Source organism: Microcaecilia unicolor, chromosome 2 (assembly GCF_901765095.1).
Source record: "Microcaecilia unicolor chromosome 2, aMicUni1.1, whole genome shotgun sequence".
NCBI classification, from domain to species: domain Eukaryota; kingdom Metazoa; phylum Chordata; class Amphibia; order Gymnophiona; family Siphonopidae; genus Microcaecilia; species Microcaecilia unicolor.
This window is the reverse complement of record NC_044032.1, coordinates 149,120,442-149,142,333: the sequence shown is the minus strand read 5'-3', so window position 1 is coordinate 149,142,333 and position 21,892 is coordinate 149,120,442. Positions and strand designations below refer to the sequence as shown.

The window sequence follows — 21,892 nt, the reverse complement described above, 5'->3', positions numbered from 1 at the left end:
AAACCATTGTCCTTAATTTTGTCTTTTTCAATAAAGTATATCAAGTATTTTTGGAAAATAATCCAAAAAGAAGTCTGGGTTCCTTCTCTTGTCTCACACAGAAACAGTGCTTTCATATCTTTACATCTTCCAAAGACTGAAATTTGAACCGTTTCTGTGAAGATTCACCTCTGTACAATTCTTGATTGTCACCCACATGTAGAAAGAAACACCATTTCTAGATGGAAGGTTTATAATGAGCTTGTTTCAGTAGGATCTTTTCTATTAAGCCTTCTACAATGTCATGGATTGTAGCTAACAGATGAAAGTATTTTTCAAGCCTCTAGATTCAGGTCAGATTTTTGGTGTTGGTTACTGAAACCCACGAAATCAGTGAGCACATGGCCTTACTGCCAAGTTTCAACTCAGTAGGGTCTGGTGCCCAGCATACATGTCAAGTTCCTTTGTAAGGTGAAGTTGAATTTCTGCCTTAATCAGTTTCTCATCCTGGACCACATCTGTATCATGGTGCAAAGGCCATTCATTCTATGGATTTTAAGTTTAGTTTTATTTGTTTGATCGCTTTTTGTACTGCACACCAAAATGATTTACTGATACAAATAGGTCAGAGAAATAAAACAAAGAAGGGAGAAGAAAGGTAAAAGCAGAGAGCTAGTGCAGTTTCTTAAAGTAAGAGTCCAGGGACAATCAAGGGGGATTAAATAGAAGGCATTGACAATGCGGCCACAACACAGTCCATTCAGAGCCTCATACAACTGAGGATAATAGGCTTGCTCAAAGAGCAATTTCAGCTGGTGGTGGTCAGTATTTTTTTTTTGACTGCCACTGGCTTTAGTCCTGGATATTAATGTTGGGCCATGTCTTGGCACCGGCATTGACTATCCAGGCATATGCAGCCAGTTACATCTTACGTGTTTAAATGTAATATTCAGCACTTAACTGCATAGGGTGAACTGCATAAAAATAAGAGCCATTTCTGGCCATTTAAATCGCTTTGAATATTGACCTCAATATCTTTAATGCTGTTTTAAAAGTAGAAAAACTCTGGGTTGACTGAAGATAGGACACAGACTTCTAGAGACAAGATGCTGTTTAGCAGAAAGCTAGCCTACAGGTGGATGGAATTCTAATTCTGGTTGGTGATGGGATCATTATTAGAGAAATTTGAGAACACTTCAGATTACAAGATGGAGTATTCTTAGATAAGGAGATCTGCAAGATATTTAGGAAAATCTGTAAGAAGGGCCCAATATGTAAGAAATAAATTAGAGCTTATCAAAAATGATTTCATGGCTCTGGGGGACAGGGTGAAGCAGATAGGTGCACAGGCGGTGTTGTTGATCCTCCCTGTTGAGGATAAAAGCCAAGGCAGAGAAGCTCACATCCTGGAAATAAATATGTGGCTACGCAGATGGTGTGTGTCTTCAAGAGCATTTTGACTTCCTGGACCGTGGGATGCTTTTCCAAGGGCTGCTGAGCAGAGATGGTGTTCATCTATTAAAGAAGGGAAGAAGTGTTTTCAGCAGCAGTCTGGCAAACCTACTGAAGAGGGCTTTAAACTAGAATCGTTGGAGCAGAGTGATCAAAGCCCTCAGGTAAGTGAAGCAATAATTACCTCTACATATATGGGGGAAAAGGGGCAACATCTGGAAAGCAGTATATACTAATGCCCAAAGTATGAGAAATAAGATTTTAGATCTTGAGGCTAGGCTGATTTGTGTTTAGTTGTAATCACAGAGACATGGTTCACAGAGAACCATGACTGGGATATAGTTATATTGAGCTATAATCTATTCAGTAAAGACAAGGTAGGAAGAAAGGGAAGGGGAGTGGTACTATATGTTAAAGGTAATATTAAAGCTACACAATTGCAGGACCTACAGGGTAAGGAAGACGCACTATGAGTCAATCTGGAAAGGGGGAATGGCAATCATATTTACATTGGTATGATATATAGGCCTCCTTCACAGAAGAAGTGGACAGAGATTTAATTGAAGACATTTAAAATATAGCTGTGAAAGGGGAAGTATTATTAGGTGATTTTAATATGCCAGATGTTGATTGGGTTATCCCTATTGCTGGATGTTTTAGAAGCACGGAGATCTGGATTCTCTACAGGGGGAACCTACGCAAGATGGGGCCATACTGGACTTAGTGCTTACTAATAGGGATAGTGTTTCTGATGTTATAGCAAATCATCATCTGGCATCCAGTTATCGGCAGATGGTGTGGTTTAATATTAAGATAGGTGAGAAGAGGGTTCATTGAAAGGTGAAGGTTCTAGACTTGCAAAAAAAAAAAAAAAAACTTTGTTCAGATAGGGAATTACTTCAATGAATTGCTACCTGGATGGGAACATCTGGGAGAAGTTGGAAAGCATTGAGCAAAATTGAAAGGAGCTATTGTAAGGGCAACAAACCTTTTTGTAAGGAATGCAAATAAAAGAAAAAGGAGACCTCTTTATTTCTCAAAAGTAGTAGCTGAAAAGATAAGGAAAAAAAAGTTAGCCTTTATAAATTACAAGAGATCGCAGAAAGAAGAAGACAGGTGACAACATCTGTAAAGCTAAGAGAAGCTGATAGAGTAGTCAGGAAAGCAAAGATGCAAATGGAAGTAAAAAAATAGCTAATACAGTAAAATTGGAGTTGGGGGGGGGGGGGGGGGACAAGACACCTTTTAGATATGTTAGTGATAGGAGGAAGTGCAAAAATGGCATTGTGAGACTCAAAGGTGAAGGTTAGGAATATGTAGAAGCTGATAAAGATAAGGCAGAATTGCCTTAACAAATATTTGTAATCTGTGTTCACAGGTGAAGGGCCAGGAACAGGATCACAGAAGACAAACACAAATAAGAATGGAGGGGTGTAGTCCCTGAGGCTCCATTGCTCAAAACTACGGCGCTGTTCCAAATAGTGCTGTAAAAATACTGCTAGAACAGCGCAGAAGAACAATGCCCTAATGCTCAACGCTAGTGAGATGCAAATATATGTGCGCTCATAGCGTTGAGCATTAGGGAGTTCGGTGAGAGTATTATGCTTGGCGCATGCACAGAAGAGTTCTGCGGAAAGCTTGGCTCCTGTGCATATGTGCCAAGTAAAACCCAAACATGAAACACACATTGGTATATGCTTTCTGTGGCCTAAATATAAGGCGTTTTAAATTTTTTTTATGCTTGAGCACTTATATTTAGATGCAGGAAACAGACACCAATGTGTGCTTTCACATGGGTCTGCTGTTTCTCACAACCAGTGCTTAATGGCTTGCACAGGCTTCCTTCTGCTTCCAAAAGCGATCAGCAGCAGATTTTGCAGAAAGATTCACAAGAGAAGCATGAGAATCATTAGAAATCCTATCTTCCAGCAGCCTAAAACCTGCTCTGACGTGGTGTTATTTTTTTTTTGCAACGGTAAGGCAATTTTGTTTTGGGTGTTCCTTTTCTGAAAGTTGAGAGGAATATCAAATGACCTCATTAACATGAACTTAACTATATTAGCATAAATGTGGGCACTAGTACAGCACTGATGGCCTCTAGTGCCCATGTTTACTTTTGACATCTGGGCCTCAATGATTTTCAGAGAAGCTGGCAAAGTTAAAGGTGGACAAAGTGATGGGGCCAGATGGCATACATCTGTGGGTACTGAAGGAACTTAGGGAAGTTCTAGCAGCTCTGCTGGCTGACCTTTTTAACGCATCTCTAGAGTTGGGAGTGGTCCCGGAGAACTGGAGAACAGCACATATGGTCCCTCTCCACAAAAGCATAACTCAGGAACTTCAGGCTGGTGAGTCTGACTTCTGTGGTAAATAAATTAATGGAACCACTTTTCAAACGGAGAATAGTAAAGTTTTTGGAATCCAGTGGCAACTTGGTTTCACTAGAGGCAGGTTTTTTCAGAAAAATCTATTTAATTTCTTTGAATGGGTGACAGGTGTTGGATTGCGGGAGAGCACTAGATGTGCTATATTTGGATTTTAGCAAAGCCTTTGATATGGTTCCGCATAGATGACTAATAAACTGAATGCCCTCAGAATAGGCCAAAAGTAACTGACTGAGTTAGAAACTGGTTGAGTGGTAATTCTGAAAAGGATTCTGGGGTCAGTTCTTTTTAAACATTTTTGTCACTAATATTGCTGAAGGGTTGTCTGGTAAGGTTTGCCTCTTTTCAGATGTTAACAAAAATCTGTAATAGGGTAACACCCATGATGGTGTGGACCTAGAAGAATGGCCTAGAATTTGGCAGCTTAAATTTAATGCAAAAAATGCATGGTCATGCATTTGGGTTGCAGAACCCCAAGGGAACAGTACAGTTTAGGAGGATGAAGAAGAACTTCAGGACTTGGGTGTGATCATATATTATGATCTGTCTCGGCTCATGGTAGGTGAGCCCTTGGGCCACATGCAAGGTTACACTGCCTACCCAACCTGAAGGCTAGGCAGGCCCCAGCTGGCAGCAGGCGAGTCACACCCTGACAAAGACCAGATCAGAGAGTGGCTCTTAAGAGAGCCCTTGGGGTTTGGCCCAGTAGAGTCAAGTAACAAAATAATAGGGAAAGTTGCTTTCAGAACCCTTGAGTTGTGTCTGAAGCCAATACCAATTACATATAACTCTAGGTTAAATTATAAATATTTTATTCAATTACAGAAAATGAACCACTGTCATTCACATTCAAACCTCAATGAGAAACTGACATCAATACTGCATATTCATCAAACACTATATAACCTGTAAAAATTAGCAATTTCAGTCAAAAAAGCCAAATGTGGCTAAATAAATAAAGTACTTTAACAAAGAATATTGGTACTGAGATTCAAAACCAAGCAGCAATGCCTAAATGTTTAAGCATTGCCAAGAAAAGATTTTATGCTTAAATCCATCTTATCCATCGTCTTTACCAATGTAAAATCCTTGAATTGCAACTCAATGACTTTTGCTGCTTTGTCAATCCAGGTCAATAACAATTGATGTGTTCTTTATTGTGGTATTTAAAAAAATATCTGTGGCATAAACCACCTTTCATAGGTATATGAATCATCATTTCTTCCATTTATCTCTTTATAAATGAATCCAGTCTTGGCTTTGCATGCAAACGTGCATGCCCGTATTTCACTGAAAGCGTCTTCAGGAGAATCGAACATGCAGCCTGTAATGAACATCAACAAATATCCATATAACCTACAAAAAAATCATAAACATAATACCTTCAATAAAGTTAACAACACTCATAATACTATGTAGTACATAAATAAAACAATATTGTATCATAAATGACAGCTTACTGGGAGGATGTAAAGTTTCCAAGTTCAGATCCAACCATAATCCAACAATGGTACTGAAAACCCATCACCTCTAATGCAAATTTGTTTTGTGGATTCTCCCCTATGAATCCCCCATTGGTTAATAAAACCCCTACTCTATAGGATCTCAAATTAGCCACTCAACCTCTGCATTCAAACCTCCCGGAACAACAGTTTTCCAAGAGTAAATAAATCTTAGCTCCTTTTGCAATAGCACTGCAGACACATCACCACCTGTTTCTAAATTTATTTGTCAAATAACTGTGTAACAAAGATCAGATATTTGATGATCCTTAGACAGCCAATGGGTAACCAATGGCGCTTGTGTGCATTTATTTTTAATATTGCTGATGTATTGAGCAATTCGTCTAACTTTTCTATGAGTTTGCCCTATATAATAAATCCTGTACAGACAAATTACACAATAAATCAAATCACCTGTTGACTTTTACATGTAGTTTTAGATTTTAAATAAAACATGGACATGGAATGAGGTATCTGGTGCTGACAAATTTGTAATGAATACGTACAATACCCACAGTGTCCACGATCCTCTATACTAATATATTTGTTGCTGCCCTTTAGCATTTCACCCATGGTTTAACTTCTACGGAAAGCAATTTTAGGATGCTCTCGTAGCACTGGGTGAACCTGCAAAACATGCCAATATTTGTGAATGATCTTGCTTATATCTGTTGCATATTGAGAATAGAGAAGAATCTTTTCTGATGATTAATTTGAGGTAACATCAACCATGGTCTATTAGCATACAAAGCTCTTTTATAAGTTTTTTTGGAGGGTAACTCTGCCTTACAAATCTATCAAACATATCACCAGCCTGTTGTTTAAAATCCTGCTCTGTAGTACATAGTCTATGCAAACTCAAAAGTTGTCCTGTATGAATACCCTCATTTAAAGCAGAAGGATAGTATCTAGAATACTGAAGTACAGTTCTGTGATCCGTTTGTTTATGATATACAGTGGTGGCAATCTTATTTGAGGGGGAATCTTTGATAGTAATGTCAAGGAAAGTTATATACTTATTAAAATTGCAAGTGAATTTTATATTAACATCAACTGAATTAACATATGACATAAATTCTGATAACTGAAATTCAGTACTAATTATATAAAGTACTCCTTACACCTTAAATATCTTAAACTTATTTCTTTATTGTATTACACATGCCTAATACCTCTACCCTCGAAACTCACATTCTCACCTTGCATTTACACATAGCTCACAGTACCTTTGTATATTGCCTTGTCAATTAATCAACCGTTTTACTTCTATATTCACTTCCTAATACAATGCACTAGGTATACAATTGTTTCACTACCTTGTTTCAAAACATTTCAAATCAATGCCTCCAGATCTACATCGGGCATCCTTCTTAAGCACCGTTTAAAGTGCCTACTAATGTTTATGCCATGCCTTTTCAGTATCATGCATCAATAAACCTTTTCCACAACAACAATATGTGTTTCAAATTTTGATGTGTATATATATATATATATATATATATATATATATTTATTTATTTATTTATTTATTACATTTGTATCCCACATTTTCCCGCATAGCAGTAGGCTCAATGTGGCTGGCAGTTTCTGGAGAGAAGAGTACCAACTCCGGAATATATACAGAGTGGAAAATAGAGTAACATTAGGTGCAAGGAAGCTGATAAGGTTCCGGAAAAGAGAATACAACTCTGGGACGAATATATAGTAGCATATAGAGAGAAGTAATCCCAATGAGGCTGATATGTCTCCTGGGATGGGACTACAGCTTCTAGTGAGCAATACAGAGTAAGATAAGGGTAGAAGTACACTTAAATATAACTGGAGTGGTAAAATGCGTACAGTTTGAAGTAATAGGATTATGTGGAAGGGGTGGTGTTCATTTCTTAGTTCGATAGATGTGATGCATTGTTCATGAATTAGTTCGGGTCGGCTGGGTAGGCTTTTCGGAATTTTAGATGGGTGTTCACAGTTCTAATGTTTCTAGGTAATGCGTTCCAGAGCTGGACGCAAATGTAGGAAAAGCTGGATGCATATGTTGATTTGTATTTTAGTCCTTTACAGTTTGGGTAATGCAGGTTTAGAAACATTCTTGATGATTTGATGATGTTTCTAGTTGGTAAGTCAATAAGTTCGGTCATGTAGGTTGGGGCCAGACCATGGATTGTTTTGTGGACCAGAATGCAAATTTTGAAGGCTATTCATTCCTTGATTGGTAACCAGTGCAGTATTTCGCGTAGGGGTTTAGAACTTTTGAATCTTGTCTTTCCGAAAATGAGTCTAGCTGCCGTATTCTGTGCGGTCTGGAGTTTCCTTAAGATCTGTTCTTTGCATCTCGCATGTACGGCGTTACAGTAGTCAACATCTGATAGTACCATTGTTTGAATTATGTTACAGAAAGATTGCCTTGGGAAGAATTGTTTGATCCATTTGAGTTTCCACATTGCATGGAACATTTTCGTCGTGGTGGCAGAGGCTTGGCTTTCCAGGGTTAGGCTGGTATCAATAGTAATTCCAAGGATCTTCAGTTTGTCCGATATTGGGAGAGTATGTTCCGGGGTTTTTATGGATGAAGGGAGGTTTGTTTTGTGGTGAGAAGAGAGAATAAGGCAGTGAGTTCTTTTCCTTGTTGAGTTTGAGTTTGAATGCCGATGCTCAGGCATCCATTAAGCTTAAACTAGTCTTTATTGCAACAGTGATTTCTGTTGGATTAGAGTTGAACGGTATGTAAATGGTGACATCATCCACATACAGAAAAGGATTAAGATTATGCTTGTATAGGGCATGAGCAAGGGGGATCATCATCAGATTAAATAATATGGGTGAGAGAGGTGAACCCTGGGGTACTCCGCAATCGGTACTCCATGATGGTGATATGTTTGAGTTTGCTTTTACTTGATAAGATCTTGTGGTTAGGAAACCCTTGATCCATTTGAGTATATTCCCTCCTATGCCTATCTTGTCGAGTATTCTTAATACTATATAATGGTCAACCATATTGAATGCGCTTAACATGTCGAATTGCAAGAGTATGTTTTTACCTAATGCGATTTCCTTTTTGAACTTGGCAAGGAGAGTTACCAGGACTGTGGAGAGATCTGAAGCCCGACTGTGATTCATGAAGGATTGAGAAATTGTCGATGTATTCAGTAGGTTGTTTAGCTACAATTCTTTCCATCAGTTTTGTTGTATGTGGGATGGATGCCACAGGTCGGTAATTGGTGATATTGTTAGTTTTTCTTTTTGTTGTCTTTTGGTAATGGTGTGAGTAGTATATTACCTTTGTCTTTGGGGAATATGCCATGCTGGAACAAGAAGTTGAGGTGGGAACTAAGTTCAGTGATGAATCGAGTGTGTGTGTGGGGGGGGGGTTCATTAGATAATTGGGGCAGGTGTCCAATCGACAGTAGGTTGTAGAGATCTTATTGGTTGCTAGTGCTAATGTTTCTTGTGTGATCTGGGCAAAATTTGTCCAAGTTCAATCGGCTGAGCGTGGGTCTAGCTCATTAAGGAAGGTATCAAGGTTGGTGTAGTCCTGTGACATATTTTTGCGTAGATCGACAATTTTGCCTTTGAAGTAGTTAGCAAGATCGTCTGCTGTTGGGATTCCTGATTTTGTTGAGGACACTGGTTTTGTGTCTAGTAATTTATCCAGGAGCTTGTATAACTTTTTCATGTCTTTGAAGTCAGAATCTAGTTGTTCATTATAGTAGTTCCGTTTGGATTTTTTTATTTCATATTTGTATTTTCTATGTGATTCTTTCCAAGCGTGTAGATTATGATCATTTTTGTTTTTTCTCCAGGCTCGTTCGAGTTGTCTGGTTCTAGATTTTAATTGTTTCACATTTTCGTTGAACCATGGGGTCCTGTTTGGTTTGTGAATGGTTATTGTTCGTAAAGGAGCTAATTCATTTAGAACGGTGATACATCTCGATTCCCAATCTGCAAGATAGTTGATAGAATCAGATGGAATAGACCAATTCTTGTTGTAAATTGATTGCCAAAATGCAGTTGTGTCCACTTTACCTCTGGTTTGGTAAGATTTTTTTTAATCAGTTTTGAGATGCCAATTCTTCAGCCTATGTAGGGTCAGATTTAATTTGAAGTGACCTGACCATGGAATTTCTGTCCATTTGTGGTCATTGACTTTAATGATTTGGTCTGATGCAAATTTATGGGTTAGCAGGTCAAGTGGGTGGCATTCGGATGTGGCCATTCGAAATCCCATAGTTGGAAGAATTCCTTACAATCTTGGACACCAGTTGAGTTTGGGTCTTCTAAATGAAGGATTATGTCCCCAATGACTAGTATGTTTGAGTTAGATGTACAAGTGGCCGATATGAAATCCATTAGGGTTATATATGCTTATATATATATGTGTGTGTGTGTAGGTGTATATATATTTTTTTCTTTTTTTTTTCTTCAAACCAAGACATATAAATACAAGCTATAGAGAGGGCTACGGTGGCGCCCATTGCCACCCCCCTTTGTAAAAAAAAATATCTAGAACCGTATTGAAAGTAATTTTGACATACAGCATAACATAACATTTGTGTTAATAATTTTAATTTTTCCGATGAATGGAAGCCTGGTTCAGACATTAATAGGCTACCTCCAAAGCCTCACGTTGCGGAATATTGGTGTACAAAGCCACCACATCTAAAGTCACAAGAATAGTTTTATCATGTTTAGGGAATGTTAAGGTGTCGAAGAACTGGATGAATTGAATAGAGTCCCTAACATATGATTTTGACTGCGTTTCAAATAGAAGTCAACATATTGTGATAAGAGCTCCTATAAAGACCCATGCCCTGACACAGTAGGTCTACCAGGGGGCCTACATAAAAACTTATAAATCTTAAGTGTAAAATAAATATAAGGGACCTTCAGGATTGCGCGATAAAGAAGTTTATATTCCGTACGTGTTATAATACCAATTAAACTAGCTTGAGATAGCAATGCCAAATTTGGTTTTTGTACTGAAATTGCTCATTTTTACAGGTTATGTCATGTTTGATAAAAAAAAGCAGTATTGATGTCAGTTTCTCACTGAAGTTTGCATGTGAACGATAGTGGTTCGATTTTTGTAATTTAATGCAATATTTATAATTTAACCTAAAGTTATACGTTGTTAGAATTGTCGAAGAGTCAAGGCTAGGGAGTAGCTGGAACAAAGCAAGGACTACAACTGGACTGGAACAAGGCTGGAGCAAGACTGAAGGCATAAACTGGAACAGTACTGAAGACATGGACTGGAAAAGGACTGAAGCCTTAGACTGGAACAAGGCTGGAGCAGGATTGAAACCCAGGCTAGAACAAGGCTGGAACAAGACTGAAGATGCAGGCTAGATGACCCATTACAAAGACATAAGCTGGGAGTCAGGAACTTCCTTATATACTACTAGACTGGAAGCGATGACATCAGCCAGCTCCCTGTTGCAGGGCTATAAAGGAAGTGCAGGGTTTCCAGGAAGTAAAACAGATTCTTCTTGGCGGGGAATGCTGCTGGAGACCATGGAAAATAGGTGAGGGGCGTGACAGTACCCTTCCTTGAAGCCCCCTTCCCAGACCTGCGGTTTTGGGTTTGAAAGGATAAAGATGATGACTACAGCTTACATGTACAGGGATATGAACATTCACCAAAACAGTGTTTATAGTGAAGTATTACTATTTTGGTGTTTGGTTTGAACTTCACTTTCTTTTGTTGGAGGTTTATGAGGGACATGAGCGTTGACAGGCAAGAGGGATAAGGTATCCTTCTGATGTCTAAAGTATCTTTCACTAGTATTGATGTTCCCTTGATTTGAAGGCTCTTCTTTTTCCACAGGCATCCTGCAGATTTGAAGTTATGTGCCCAGTGCAAGGCCCACTTCCTTAACCACTTGGGGACCAGATTTTTCCTGGAGATACAGTGATCTGGGAGAGAGCAAGAATCTTTTCAGGGTCCAAGATGGGTTGGAATTCCAAGATGGAAGATGAAGAAGCCTCGCCCTGGGGTGGCATCTTACCCAGCTGGAGATTGCTAGAGCAGTCACACTTCTGGAGAGGCGGTGATTGTTGTTTTACAGCACCAGTGCTATGGCATATGCAGAAAAATAGAGCTACTAGGAGGATCTATGTCTCCCTGGAGTTCGATGAGCTGTCTGCATGGGCGGAGTTTCACCTGCTAGCAGTTTTGGTGACCCAGTTAGCCAGAGTGGACAATATCCAAGTGGATTTTCTCATCTGGCAGACGCCAGACCCAGGGGAATGGTAGTTCATTCTGGCAGCCTTTTGCATAGTTCCAGTGTTCAACTTGATGGCAACTTGCCGTAGTTCCAAATGTCCTTGGCTCTTCAGCAAGAGGAGAGAGTCCAGGTTGGTTTTTTGTGGCTTGAGCTTCAGCCCTTGTACTTCTTTATCCCATAGCCCCTGATAGATTGGATGATAACATGAGTGCGAGGCACCCATTTCTATTGCACCAGATTGATGTTGTCACACTTGGTACATGGGCATATTTAGCTCCTTATTGGCCCTCCAATTCGCTTGCTGAGAGGACCAGGACTATTTTTTTAAGGATTAGTTCTCTTCTGGCTTACAGCTTGGTTCTTGAAAGACGGTGTCTGAGCAGAAAGGGGATTTATCCTACAGTTATTGCCACACTGCTGAAGGCATGGAAATATTCCACGTTTGTGGCCTTTGCAGGGTCTGGAGGGTGTTTGAGACCTGGTTCTCTGGCCATGGGTATCTCCCACATTCCACTATTCATATCATTTTTACTGGGCAGTTTGATTAATGGCCTGGTGCTTAATTCACTTAGGGTAAGGGGGCAGCATTCATCAATAGACACAGAGCTGATGAGGCCTCTATTGTGGCCTAGCTGGACGTTGTGCATGTTTCTGCTGATGGCTAAGCTGATTTGACCTCCAGTTTGCGTAGTAGTGCTCCTATAGAATCTCTGTTTGGGTCTCAATGTCAGCCCTTACTGAGCCCTTCTTTGATCCACTTTCGGCAGACCTTTGTGAAAGATCTCACACTTTAGGTGGTTGCTCTTGTGGCCATTTGTTCGGCTAGAAGAATTTTGGTGCTGCAGGGGCTCTCTTGCAAGAACCAGGATTTCATTAACGGACACCTAGTGGATGGGTTGATTTTTCTGCTCTCCCCTCCCCCCTCCCCCCCCCCCCCCCCCCCAGAACAGGCTCTCCTGAACAGCCTCCCATCCCGTGGTCCAGCAGTGCCCATGCCCCCAGGATAAAAAGCAGCATAAAGATGCCGAGAGATCAGTCCATGCTGTTGTTGGCTCTGCTGATTGAAGCCCTCAGAAACCAAGTTATATCAGAAGGGGCAGTTCCGACAGGTCATCGGCACTGTGGAGTGAATATGGCTCTGTGTCTTTATGCCACTTTTTTTCCCTGGGAAGCAGTTAGACTTGGGGAGGGGAAGGGAGAGAAGGAAGATGCTGGACCAGAGTTGGCCCAGGACAGCTGCCCCTTTGTCCATAGGTAAAGGTGACTCTGGTAGAGAAACCTTATTTATTCTTCTTTTCTGAAGTTGTTTTGCTGTGTACTGTTTCCACCTTTCGTCTCAAGAGATGATTTCTACTTTTCATCTGATTCAGACAGTTTCTCTCCCTGCCTTTCAGAGGACCTTGGTGCGGGGACCATCAGACACTCCATAAGCTAGATATTTGCAGAGTGCTTCTTTGGAAGTGGAAGAGTATTAATATTGTTTGGATGATGGATCTTCTTTTTGTTCTCTTTTATGGTCCTCACAGGGTGCACACAGCTACAAATTCTTTGTTTGTGTGCTAGATTAGGTCAGCTTTTGAGTTGGCCTACGTTCTTCACGGGGAAAGAAATGTTCCTCAGAGCCTTAGGCTTACAGTATCAGGTTGCAGGCTTCATCATTGGCTGAAGCAGTACGTTTGGTAAAGCAGTTCTGGAAGGTGTTGTTTCTTCCTCCTTCCCTGTGGGATAAAAGCTTTCTTCCATCACATAGGTTTGGTGTGGTCTGTTCTAGCAGGATGATAAAGACTAAATATAGTCTTAACTGTTAATTTTATTACCTTGTCCTGCTAGATGTCTGGGGCCCGCACTGGAAAATGAAGTGATTCTGTGGATTCCTAAGTCTGCTACCTGTTTGTATATAGTCAGTTCTGCAAAGGTAGCCCTCTGGGGCCTGTATTCTATGTTTGGTTCTCATGTTTTGGTCTCTCTATTGAGTAGCATTGGTATAACTTGTTATAATGATGATGTCTCTATCGCCATCTTCTGATAGAGGACGCAATTATAGGTCTTGACTTGTCTACTGGGACTCAGTGACATAAAATGAAAAGGTAAGACAAATTTAACCTTTCAAGAAAAAGATAGCAGTATCTTCATAACTTACTGAGAAGCTGATTAGAAAGAAAATGAACTTGTTGATACCTATGCATACCTAACTAACTACTGGTCTTAATATAAATATTTGTTATATATTATGTGATGAATTTTAACATTTTATCAACCTACATTTTCTTTTACTTCATTAGCAATATTTGTTGAAAAATGAGCAAAATCAGGAAGAAATGGTACTTCAATTCCTTTTAGAACTCTGTAATCAATGTGGCGTCACTTTTCCAATCACTCCAAGTGGAACTTCTTTCCATTTTGCATCTCGTAGTTCTCTCCATGCAATTGATGATGATTTGGCAATGGATGTTAAGTCTGCATGGGATGATGTAAGATTGCACCTTCGACGTTTCTTAGTAGACAGACTTTATAGTTCTCTTGGGCCTGGTAATGACCAGCCCAAAATTCAGTCCAGAACTCAGTGTTTGCAACATCTATTGTTTCTTTATCCTGAATCAGAAGTGTTAACCAAGTACCAGAATATTCAGAGTAAATTTGTTATGGATCTTTTAAACAACTGTGTTCTTCCTGGCTCTGGAGAAATAAACATTGAAAAAATAGTAGATGGATACCAAAGTTTTGTCCCCTCGCTGTGCAATATGATGAAAGAGGATTTGTTGATACTGAGTGGGATTATAGATATTCCTTTGGCTTTGAAGTTCATAAATGAGACTTTCCTGAAAACCATCACAGAACAGGTGGCAACGCATCTGAAAAGAGTTTGTGAACCATATTTCAAAGAAAACACTCTACATGCCATCACAGCAAACAAAAACCAGCAGAAAGGTACCGTGCTTATTTTGATTTAATGTTATTTTTATTTTGTGTATGTTTTCTGAATTGTATGCACCGGCTTGTTAGTTTCATGATAACAAAAGGTATGGAGTAGAACTGAATTTGTTCTTTTCTCACATATATAAGAAGTGCAATTTGTCTCTGAACATTAAGGATATAATTTTAGAAATAAATATTCAGCAGGACAGAAAGTTCATAAAGATATGCAGATAATTTGGGGGTCCTTTTTCTAAATTGTGGCAAAAGTGACTTTAGTGTATGTACCCTTATGTGGGTCTTTCCCACACGCTAAGCCCATTTTTACTGCCACCGTTAAATGGCTGATTTTCTATTTCTTGTATTAATAGCTATGTGCTAATGTTGCCATTAATGCCAACCATTTTTAAAAATTACGTTATGATCACTTAACATCACCCATTTTGTATGTGATAAAGGGCTCATGTGGTATTCCTATGCTAACCAGTTTGCATGTGGTAATGCAGATGTGCTATCTGGTTAGCGCAGAAACACCCACTTTCGCCCATAACACACTCCTTCAAAAATATTCAAAATATTTTTAGCACACCGTTAGCCTGCGCAGATTTAGTACTTATCTCAGGATGCCTGAGCATGACGCACAGTATCCCATTTTTAGTTGTGTGTTAGTGTCTAATACAGTGTAGTAAAAGGGCTCCTTAGCTGTATATCTTTTCAGCCCAGCTGTTTGTTTGACTGAATGCTAGCATAGGGGTGTGATCACGCCTTAGTGTGCTGATTCATGCATGTATTTGTGCTGGAAACTCTTGTTACAATGTTTTTATTTACAGTTATTTTATGTTGGTTGTCCTCTGAAATTTGAATGGGTTGGGGAGGTATGGAGTGGGAAAGCAAAGAGAGACAGGAGGATAATCTGGTTGCTGTTCCTATTTGGAAAATGTGTAATGGGTCTTTTAAATGAGCATAAGAACATAAGAGTAGCTATTCTGGGTCAGACCAATGGTCCATCTATCCCAGTATCCTGCTTCCAATAGTGGCCAATCCAGGTCACAAGTACCAGGCAGGCACAGGGGAAGAACTATAACTTTCTTAAAGATGTGATATTTTCTGTATTAAAAAAACATGATTTTTCTTGTCATCTAGACCAGGCCAGTCCAGACTAATGGGTTATGTCCATCTACCAGTGGAAGGAGACAGAGAAAATAGTTCCAAGTAATTCACTCCTTAAGGGTATCATGCAGCCTGGAATGTTCATTATTTTCTCTGTCTCCTGGTGGATGGTGGACGGATTATGCAGCTTCTCTTGGTGACTGGCAATTAGCTCCTGTCCCAGTTTGTTCTGGTGAACAGTGGAGCCAGGGGTGTGCTGGTAGCCCAGATTTGGGTATTTGTGATGACACTCAGTGGTCCTGGGTCGGTGGCATAGAGTAAATTTATTTGCCCTGTGCAGTTTTAGTCCTGCAGTTTCTGGACAGGTATGGCTGAATACCTCCTGACTGTGAGGTAAGCTGTTATTTGTTATTTCCCTTCTGGAGAGAACTGTTCTTTAAAAAAATTACCAAAAAAAAAAAAACTACCAGCAATTGGTTTCTATTTTCTCTTTATTTTCCTTTTGTTTTACCTGGTGTTAGTCAAGTCCCTATGCTTTTCTTTTTTATAGGGTGTTAGTTTTCCATCCCCTGTATTTTTTTTTTTTTGCGGGCTCTCTGCGTTCTGTGTCAGCATGCTGATTCTTACTCTAGTTTTCGTGTTCTGGAGCAATTTTCTTCTCCTTTCGGCAGTAAGGCAGTTTGTTTCTCAGTGGCAGTTGCTTTTCAGTTTTTTCTTTTTTCGGTTCCTGGTTCCTGTTAGTGTTTTGTAGTGTCGGAGCCCTGTGGATCTCATTCCTGCCTTCTCTGACATGGTTGCAGTGGGCCACTGGCTTTTACTGCTCTAGCAGGAGCAGTTTCGCACCTCTGTGCTGCTCGTCATGGTGGCAGCATCTGGTCCATGTTTTTTTTATGTTGACGCAGCTCCAGCACATTTCTTCTTCTGCTTGTCTTTGCCTTAGTGCTTAGTTTCTATTGTCCTGTAGGCTGTTTGGGCTGCTGGTAGGGTGCCTCCTGGGGTTCTGGCTTGCGCAGTGGACACTTTCCTTTCTTTGGATCCCTGCAGACCTCGGGCTTCTTGGGACCCAACTCATTGTTGCGACATTATGGTTATTCCTGGGAGCCACATTGGCATTTCCACAGCCTGGACTCTCCGGATAACCCTTTCTGCGATAAACAGTTGGCTGCTCGGTTTTCCAGTACCCAGGTGTTCTTCTGCTTGCTCGTCGATACAACTTCTGGCACTACATTCCTTAGTTCTTCTTGAGGGGCTTTGGACCTGCAGCCTTGGTGGCATGCCTCGGTCTGCTTTGGGTGGATGTTTGGGCTTTGATTCAGGTTCTGGCAGTTCGGTGTGGTTTCCTGCCGGTTTTCAGTCTGGCTGTATTCAGGGCTACCACCTTTGCTGCGTCTTCGCAGCTACTTCTCATCTCCTGATGTTGCGCTGTTTTCCTTTTATTACCTTTCTTTTTTGCGAGTGGTCTTGCACTCTGTGCCATCTCTTAGTGTGGGTGCCATTTTGCTTTCTTGCTGTCTGCGATCTATCCCATTTTGGTGGCAGCAGCTGTTCTGCCAGGATGCTAGTTTCCTCGATTCTTGTTCCCTACAGTACCCTCCCTGTAGGGTAGTAGCAACTCCTTTCCCATGAGGAGTACCTTTAGGACCTTTCTTGCTGCCAGTTTCTCTCTGGGCTGCAGCTTAGGTTCTGCAGATCGAGGCTCCTCTTCTCCTCTGGGATGTGCGCTCCTCTGTCTCGGTGGGTGGCCTGCACCTTGTGAGGAGCTTGGCTTCCTATTTCTGTATGGTTCCCTTCTCTGGCTAGCAGCTTTGGATCACGTCTTGTTATATTAGGGGGTTCACAATTTCTTCTCTGCTGGTTGGCGTCTTCTCTCCCACTGGGGCCACATGGCTCCATCTGGCAGGGGTGCTTTTTTTCTTGGTGGTTTTGGTGTGGCCGTTTCGCCTATGGATGGCCATCCTTCAGAATCCGTCTATAGATGCCAGCTCCATATTTGGAAGGAGCGAGATGTTCCATTTCTCGGAGTTGACATACCTGCAGTTCCGGGTGTGGAGCAGGTTGTCATTTAATTGCAGGCAGTGAAGCTTCACTCTAGCGCAGGATGTGGAGCTCCTTCTATGGCTTCCTGTCATTCCCTCAATGGTTGGATTCCTTTTCTTGCTCCATCTTTGGATGTCAAGCATCGCTACATCACTAGATATTGAGCAGTGTTGGTTTTTGGCCTTTGCTCTATCTGGGGAATGGTGAGCATCGTTCCACTGCTGGATGTCAAGTCACACACCCACGCTGTAAGTTGAATGGTGCTCCATCGTTAAATGTGGAGCAACATTCCATTGCTGGATGTCGCGCAGCATTCCATCGGTGGATGCTCTGGCTGGTGGCTGTAGTGGCACTATGTTGATGGTGGTTGACACTATCTTTGTGCATATGGTCTTGCTTCAGTCTCTTTCTCGATGGGGGAACTGTTTCCTTTCTCTCAGTGTGGGGACCTAGGGTCTCTACCTTGGCTTTTAAACATGGCTACATGTTCGCAAGGGGAGACCTGTGTTCCATGGTGGACGAGGCGCCTAGACTGTGTCTCAATGCCTTTTTTGGTTCTATCCCTGTAGCTAGCCCACCGACCTTTTTCTGCGGTTCAGCATTGCTCTTTCGATCTGTGCTCTGAGGGGCATGGCTCTTTTCTGGCGGTGGCACGCAGCTTCTCACTCCTTTGCTCCTAGGCATCTTTCTGCTGACCCTTCTGTTGGGGGGTCTGTATGCTGTTGTGGACTCTTGCCTATGTTTTCTCATGATCGCAGTTGGAGGTGCTGCATCTTCTGTCCCTGTAGCAAAGAAGGACTCATCTAGGTCTTTGGGCTTGGGCACTGGTCTTGGCTCTTCAGCCTTCGGCACGTTTGTCGGCATGGGCCTGTCTGCAAGGTTGGGATTCTCTTGCTTATTTTTCCCGGTTCTGTACTTCCTAGGATTCTGTCCAGGACTTTGTGGCGGCCTTGCACTGCTAGTATACCATGGTGGCAGAGTACCCTTCCGTTCTGGGACTTTCCAGGAATCCCCTCGGTTGTCTCTGACTGGCCTGCAGAAGTGGGATGCTCTGTTTCATCCTTTTTACCTGTCTTTGTCCTTTCGTTCTCCCACCCTAATGGGGAGACTGCTTTGCTACATCCCATTAGTCTGGACTGGTCTGGTATAAATGACAAGGAAGGAAAAACTATATTCTTACCTGATAATTTTCTTTCCTTTAATCATACCAGACCAGTCCAGATGCCCTCCCTTGTGGGACTCTCTTCAATTTTTTTAGTTTCTTGTGGATTTGTTATGCCATAGGTGATTGGAGGCGCTTGGGTTCATGAACATCATGAGCCTTCCAACCTGTAGACATCCATTGTCTTCTCCTTGCTACCATGCTATGCGAGGCTCCGTGAGCCTCGGGAGCATTCTCATCATCGAGCCCTCTAAACTACTTCAGGAGTCTGTTTAGTGGTGAATGAGAAGGGGGGAGTGCATTGCATCACTGTGGCTGTTCTAGTTGTAGCCTTTGCTTCGCCTTTGGGGGGCACAGGTCCTACGGGAGTCCCGGGTTCTGTATTTGGGGGGGAGGGGGCTTCCATGTTTATCTTTCTTGTGTTTTCTTGTAAGAATTATGTGCACTATTGCAAATTACGTGGAACTATTTTCTCTGTCTCCTTCCGCTGGTGGATGGACATAAACTGTTAGTCTGGACTGGTCTCGTATGATTAAAGGGAAGAAAATTATCAGGTAAGAGCATAATTTTTCCATGTGAAGATGATTTAATTTCCTCTAACACAATCTTTTCCACTGAATTTTATGTTCCATCAGATTTTGCATTTGGGTGAGTGTGGGGTTACTGTTTTTTATTTTACTTTATTTTATTATTTTTTAAATTGTCTTTTTATTAAAGTTTTAACAAATATACAAGTAATCACTTGCAACAGAAATGATAGACAGCAATCCTAAAGAATTATACAAATAAGGGAAAAGACTAACCTCCCCCCACCCCCCATTTACAAAGCCTTGCTAATACCGACACAGCCCATTCACTTTGAATGGGCTTTGTCAGCATTGCCATGTAGCAGCTGCTAGTGCAGCTTTGTAAATGGGGGTAAGGGGGTGGGGGGGGGGGGGTGGATAAGGAAAGAGTAACTTTAAGACAGTTATCTAATCTTAGCCCTCATGTCAAGGAGGCGGAACACTTGGATAACTCATATTTAGGAAATTGTACTAAAGGCAAAAGCCTTCAGTACATGCATTATCACAATTCCCAAATATCCTTTTCTATACTGGAGGATTGCCAACCAACTGAATTGGAAACTTATTATCCAAAAAACTCTTTAATTATACAGGGTCTGAATTTTAAGCATATACCCCTCCCCCCCTTTACTAAACCGGATGCCGACACAGCCCATTCAAAGTGAATGGGCTATGTTGGCATTAGAGCACAGCTTAGTAAACAGGGGGACATTTAGAAGGAAAAGGAAGAAAAAGTTCACCATTATTTTGTAATACATGTTTAAAAAAATGTTTATGCAATTTCCAAAAAACTTAATCATTTAACAACTTAGAGAGAAAAAGGTCTATATCATCAAGTAGATATCATCAAAATCATATTTATATAAGGAAAAGAATAAGTGACCACACCAAAGTCCACAAATTTAGGGATCACAAGAGAAAATACAGGAGAAGCAGTTAGAAAAATATTAACTGGTGAAATAAGACCAATGACCTTCTGTCCAAGATTCGGGGAACTTCTCAGTGAAAGCTTCAATAGAGAGTGCCATCAAGAGTTGTCTCATAGGGACCCACAGATACTTATTTAGTAGCTAAGAAGGTAGACAATCAAGAGATATTTCCCAGATCACATTCTCATGCTGGCTCCAAATCTCCTTGAGACTGGGACCCAGGTTTTTTTCATAGGCAGATAATAAACCTTAGCACAAGGTGGAAGGTTTTCCACAGGAACTTCTAGGACTTCAGTCATATACTTTTTGATATATATCTCTTGGGGAAGGAAACAGAGAAACATAAAAATTGGCATGTAAAGACAGGCTGGATAGGCCATATGGTGTTAATCTGCTGCCATCTACAATTCTTTCTTGATCTGAGATACAGTCTTCGTCTCCAACATTTCCACCAGGTGGGTATTCTATGTGTTCACCATTCTTACCATAAAGAAATATTTCCTTAGATTACTACCGAGTCTATCCTCTTTTACCTTCATCCTATACCCCCTTATTCCAGAGCATTCTTTCAGTTGAAAAGGACTTGCTCCTTTGCATTTATGCAAGATCCCAGATTTTATGCTGCTTATCCTAGGATTTGTGTCGAAAGATGGGCTTCCTTCTCTTTCAAAAATAAGCCTGTATGTTTTCCGTGTTCTCCAAGATTTCCTTCAGTTCCTCTGCATCATCTCCCTTGAAAACCATTTCCAGTACAAGTAGAAGATCTCTTACATCTTCCGTAAAGACCAAAGCAAAGAATTCATTTAGTCTCTCCTTTATGGCCTTGTCCTCCCCGAGTGCCGCTGTTGCTCTTTCTCGATAGAACGGTCCCATGGATTCCCTCACATTCTTTCTGCTTCTGATGTACCTGAAAAAGTTGTTACTTTGAGTTTTTGCCACTGCGGCAAAAAATTTTTTTCTTATTCTCTTTTAGTTGTCTTTATCAATGCTTTGCATATAGCTTGGCAGTGTTTATGTTGCAATTACAACTATGTAGGGTTGTTATTTATCACCAGAGGGCAAATTACACTATTCTATACATTTACAAAGCACTCCTTACATGTTTATGTTGCTTCTTATTTTCTTCATTCAGATCTTTTTTCTGTCTTCTTTATCAATGCTTTGAAACTGGCTTGCCAGTGCTTATGTTGCCTCTTATTTTCTTCATTCAGATTCTTTTTCCATTTTTTAAAGGATGTTCTTTTGGCTTTAACAGCCTCTTTCACTTCACCTTTTCATGATGCTGGCTGTTGTTTGCTCTTTTTTCTACCTATGTTAATACGTAGAATACATCTGGACTGGGCTTCCACGATGGCATTTTTAAAGAATGACCATGCCTGATTTAAAGTTATACCCTTTGTGGCCGATTCTTTTAGCTTCTGTTTAACCATTTTCCTCTTTTTATCGTAGGCACCCTTTTGAAAATTAAATGCTGCTACAGTAGATTTACTTCACTCCAGATACCAGCTCAGGTTTGATCATGTCATGTTTCCCAGTGGACCCAACTCCATTACTTCTTGAACTATGCCCTGGATTCCACTAAGGACTAGAGCTAAAATAGCATCCCCTCTTGTCTGTTCTTGGACCAGTTTCTC

At 40.8% G+C, this 21,892-nt stretch overlaps 1 protein-coding gene across 1 annotated transcript in view; it reads left to right on the top strand.

Moving 5' to 3' along the window:
* Positions 1-21,892, top strand: part of KIAA0825 (KIAA0825 ortholog) — a 584,207-nt gene that overhangs the window by 61,688 nt on the left and 500,627 nt on the right. The window contains 1 exon segment of the mRNA XM_030193391.1: positions 13,824-14,469. Coding sequence (XP_030049251.1) covers positions 13,824-14,469 — 646 coding nt within the window.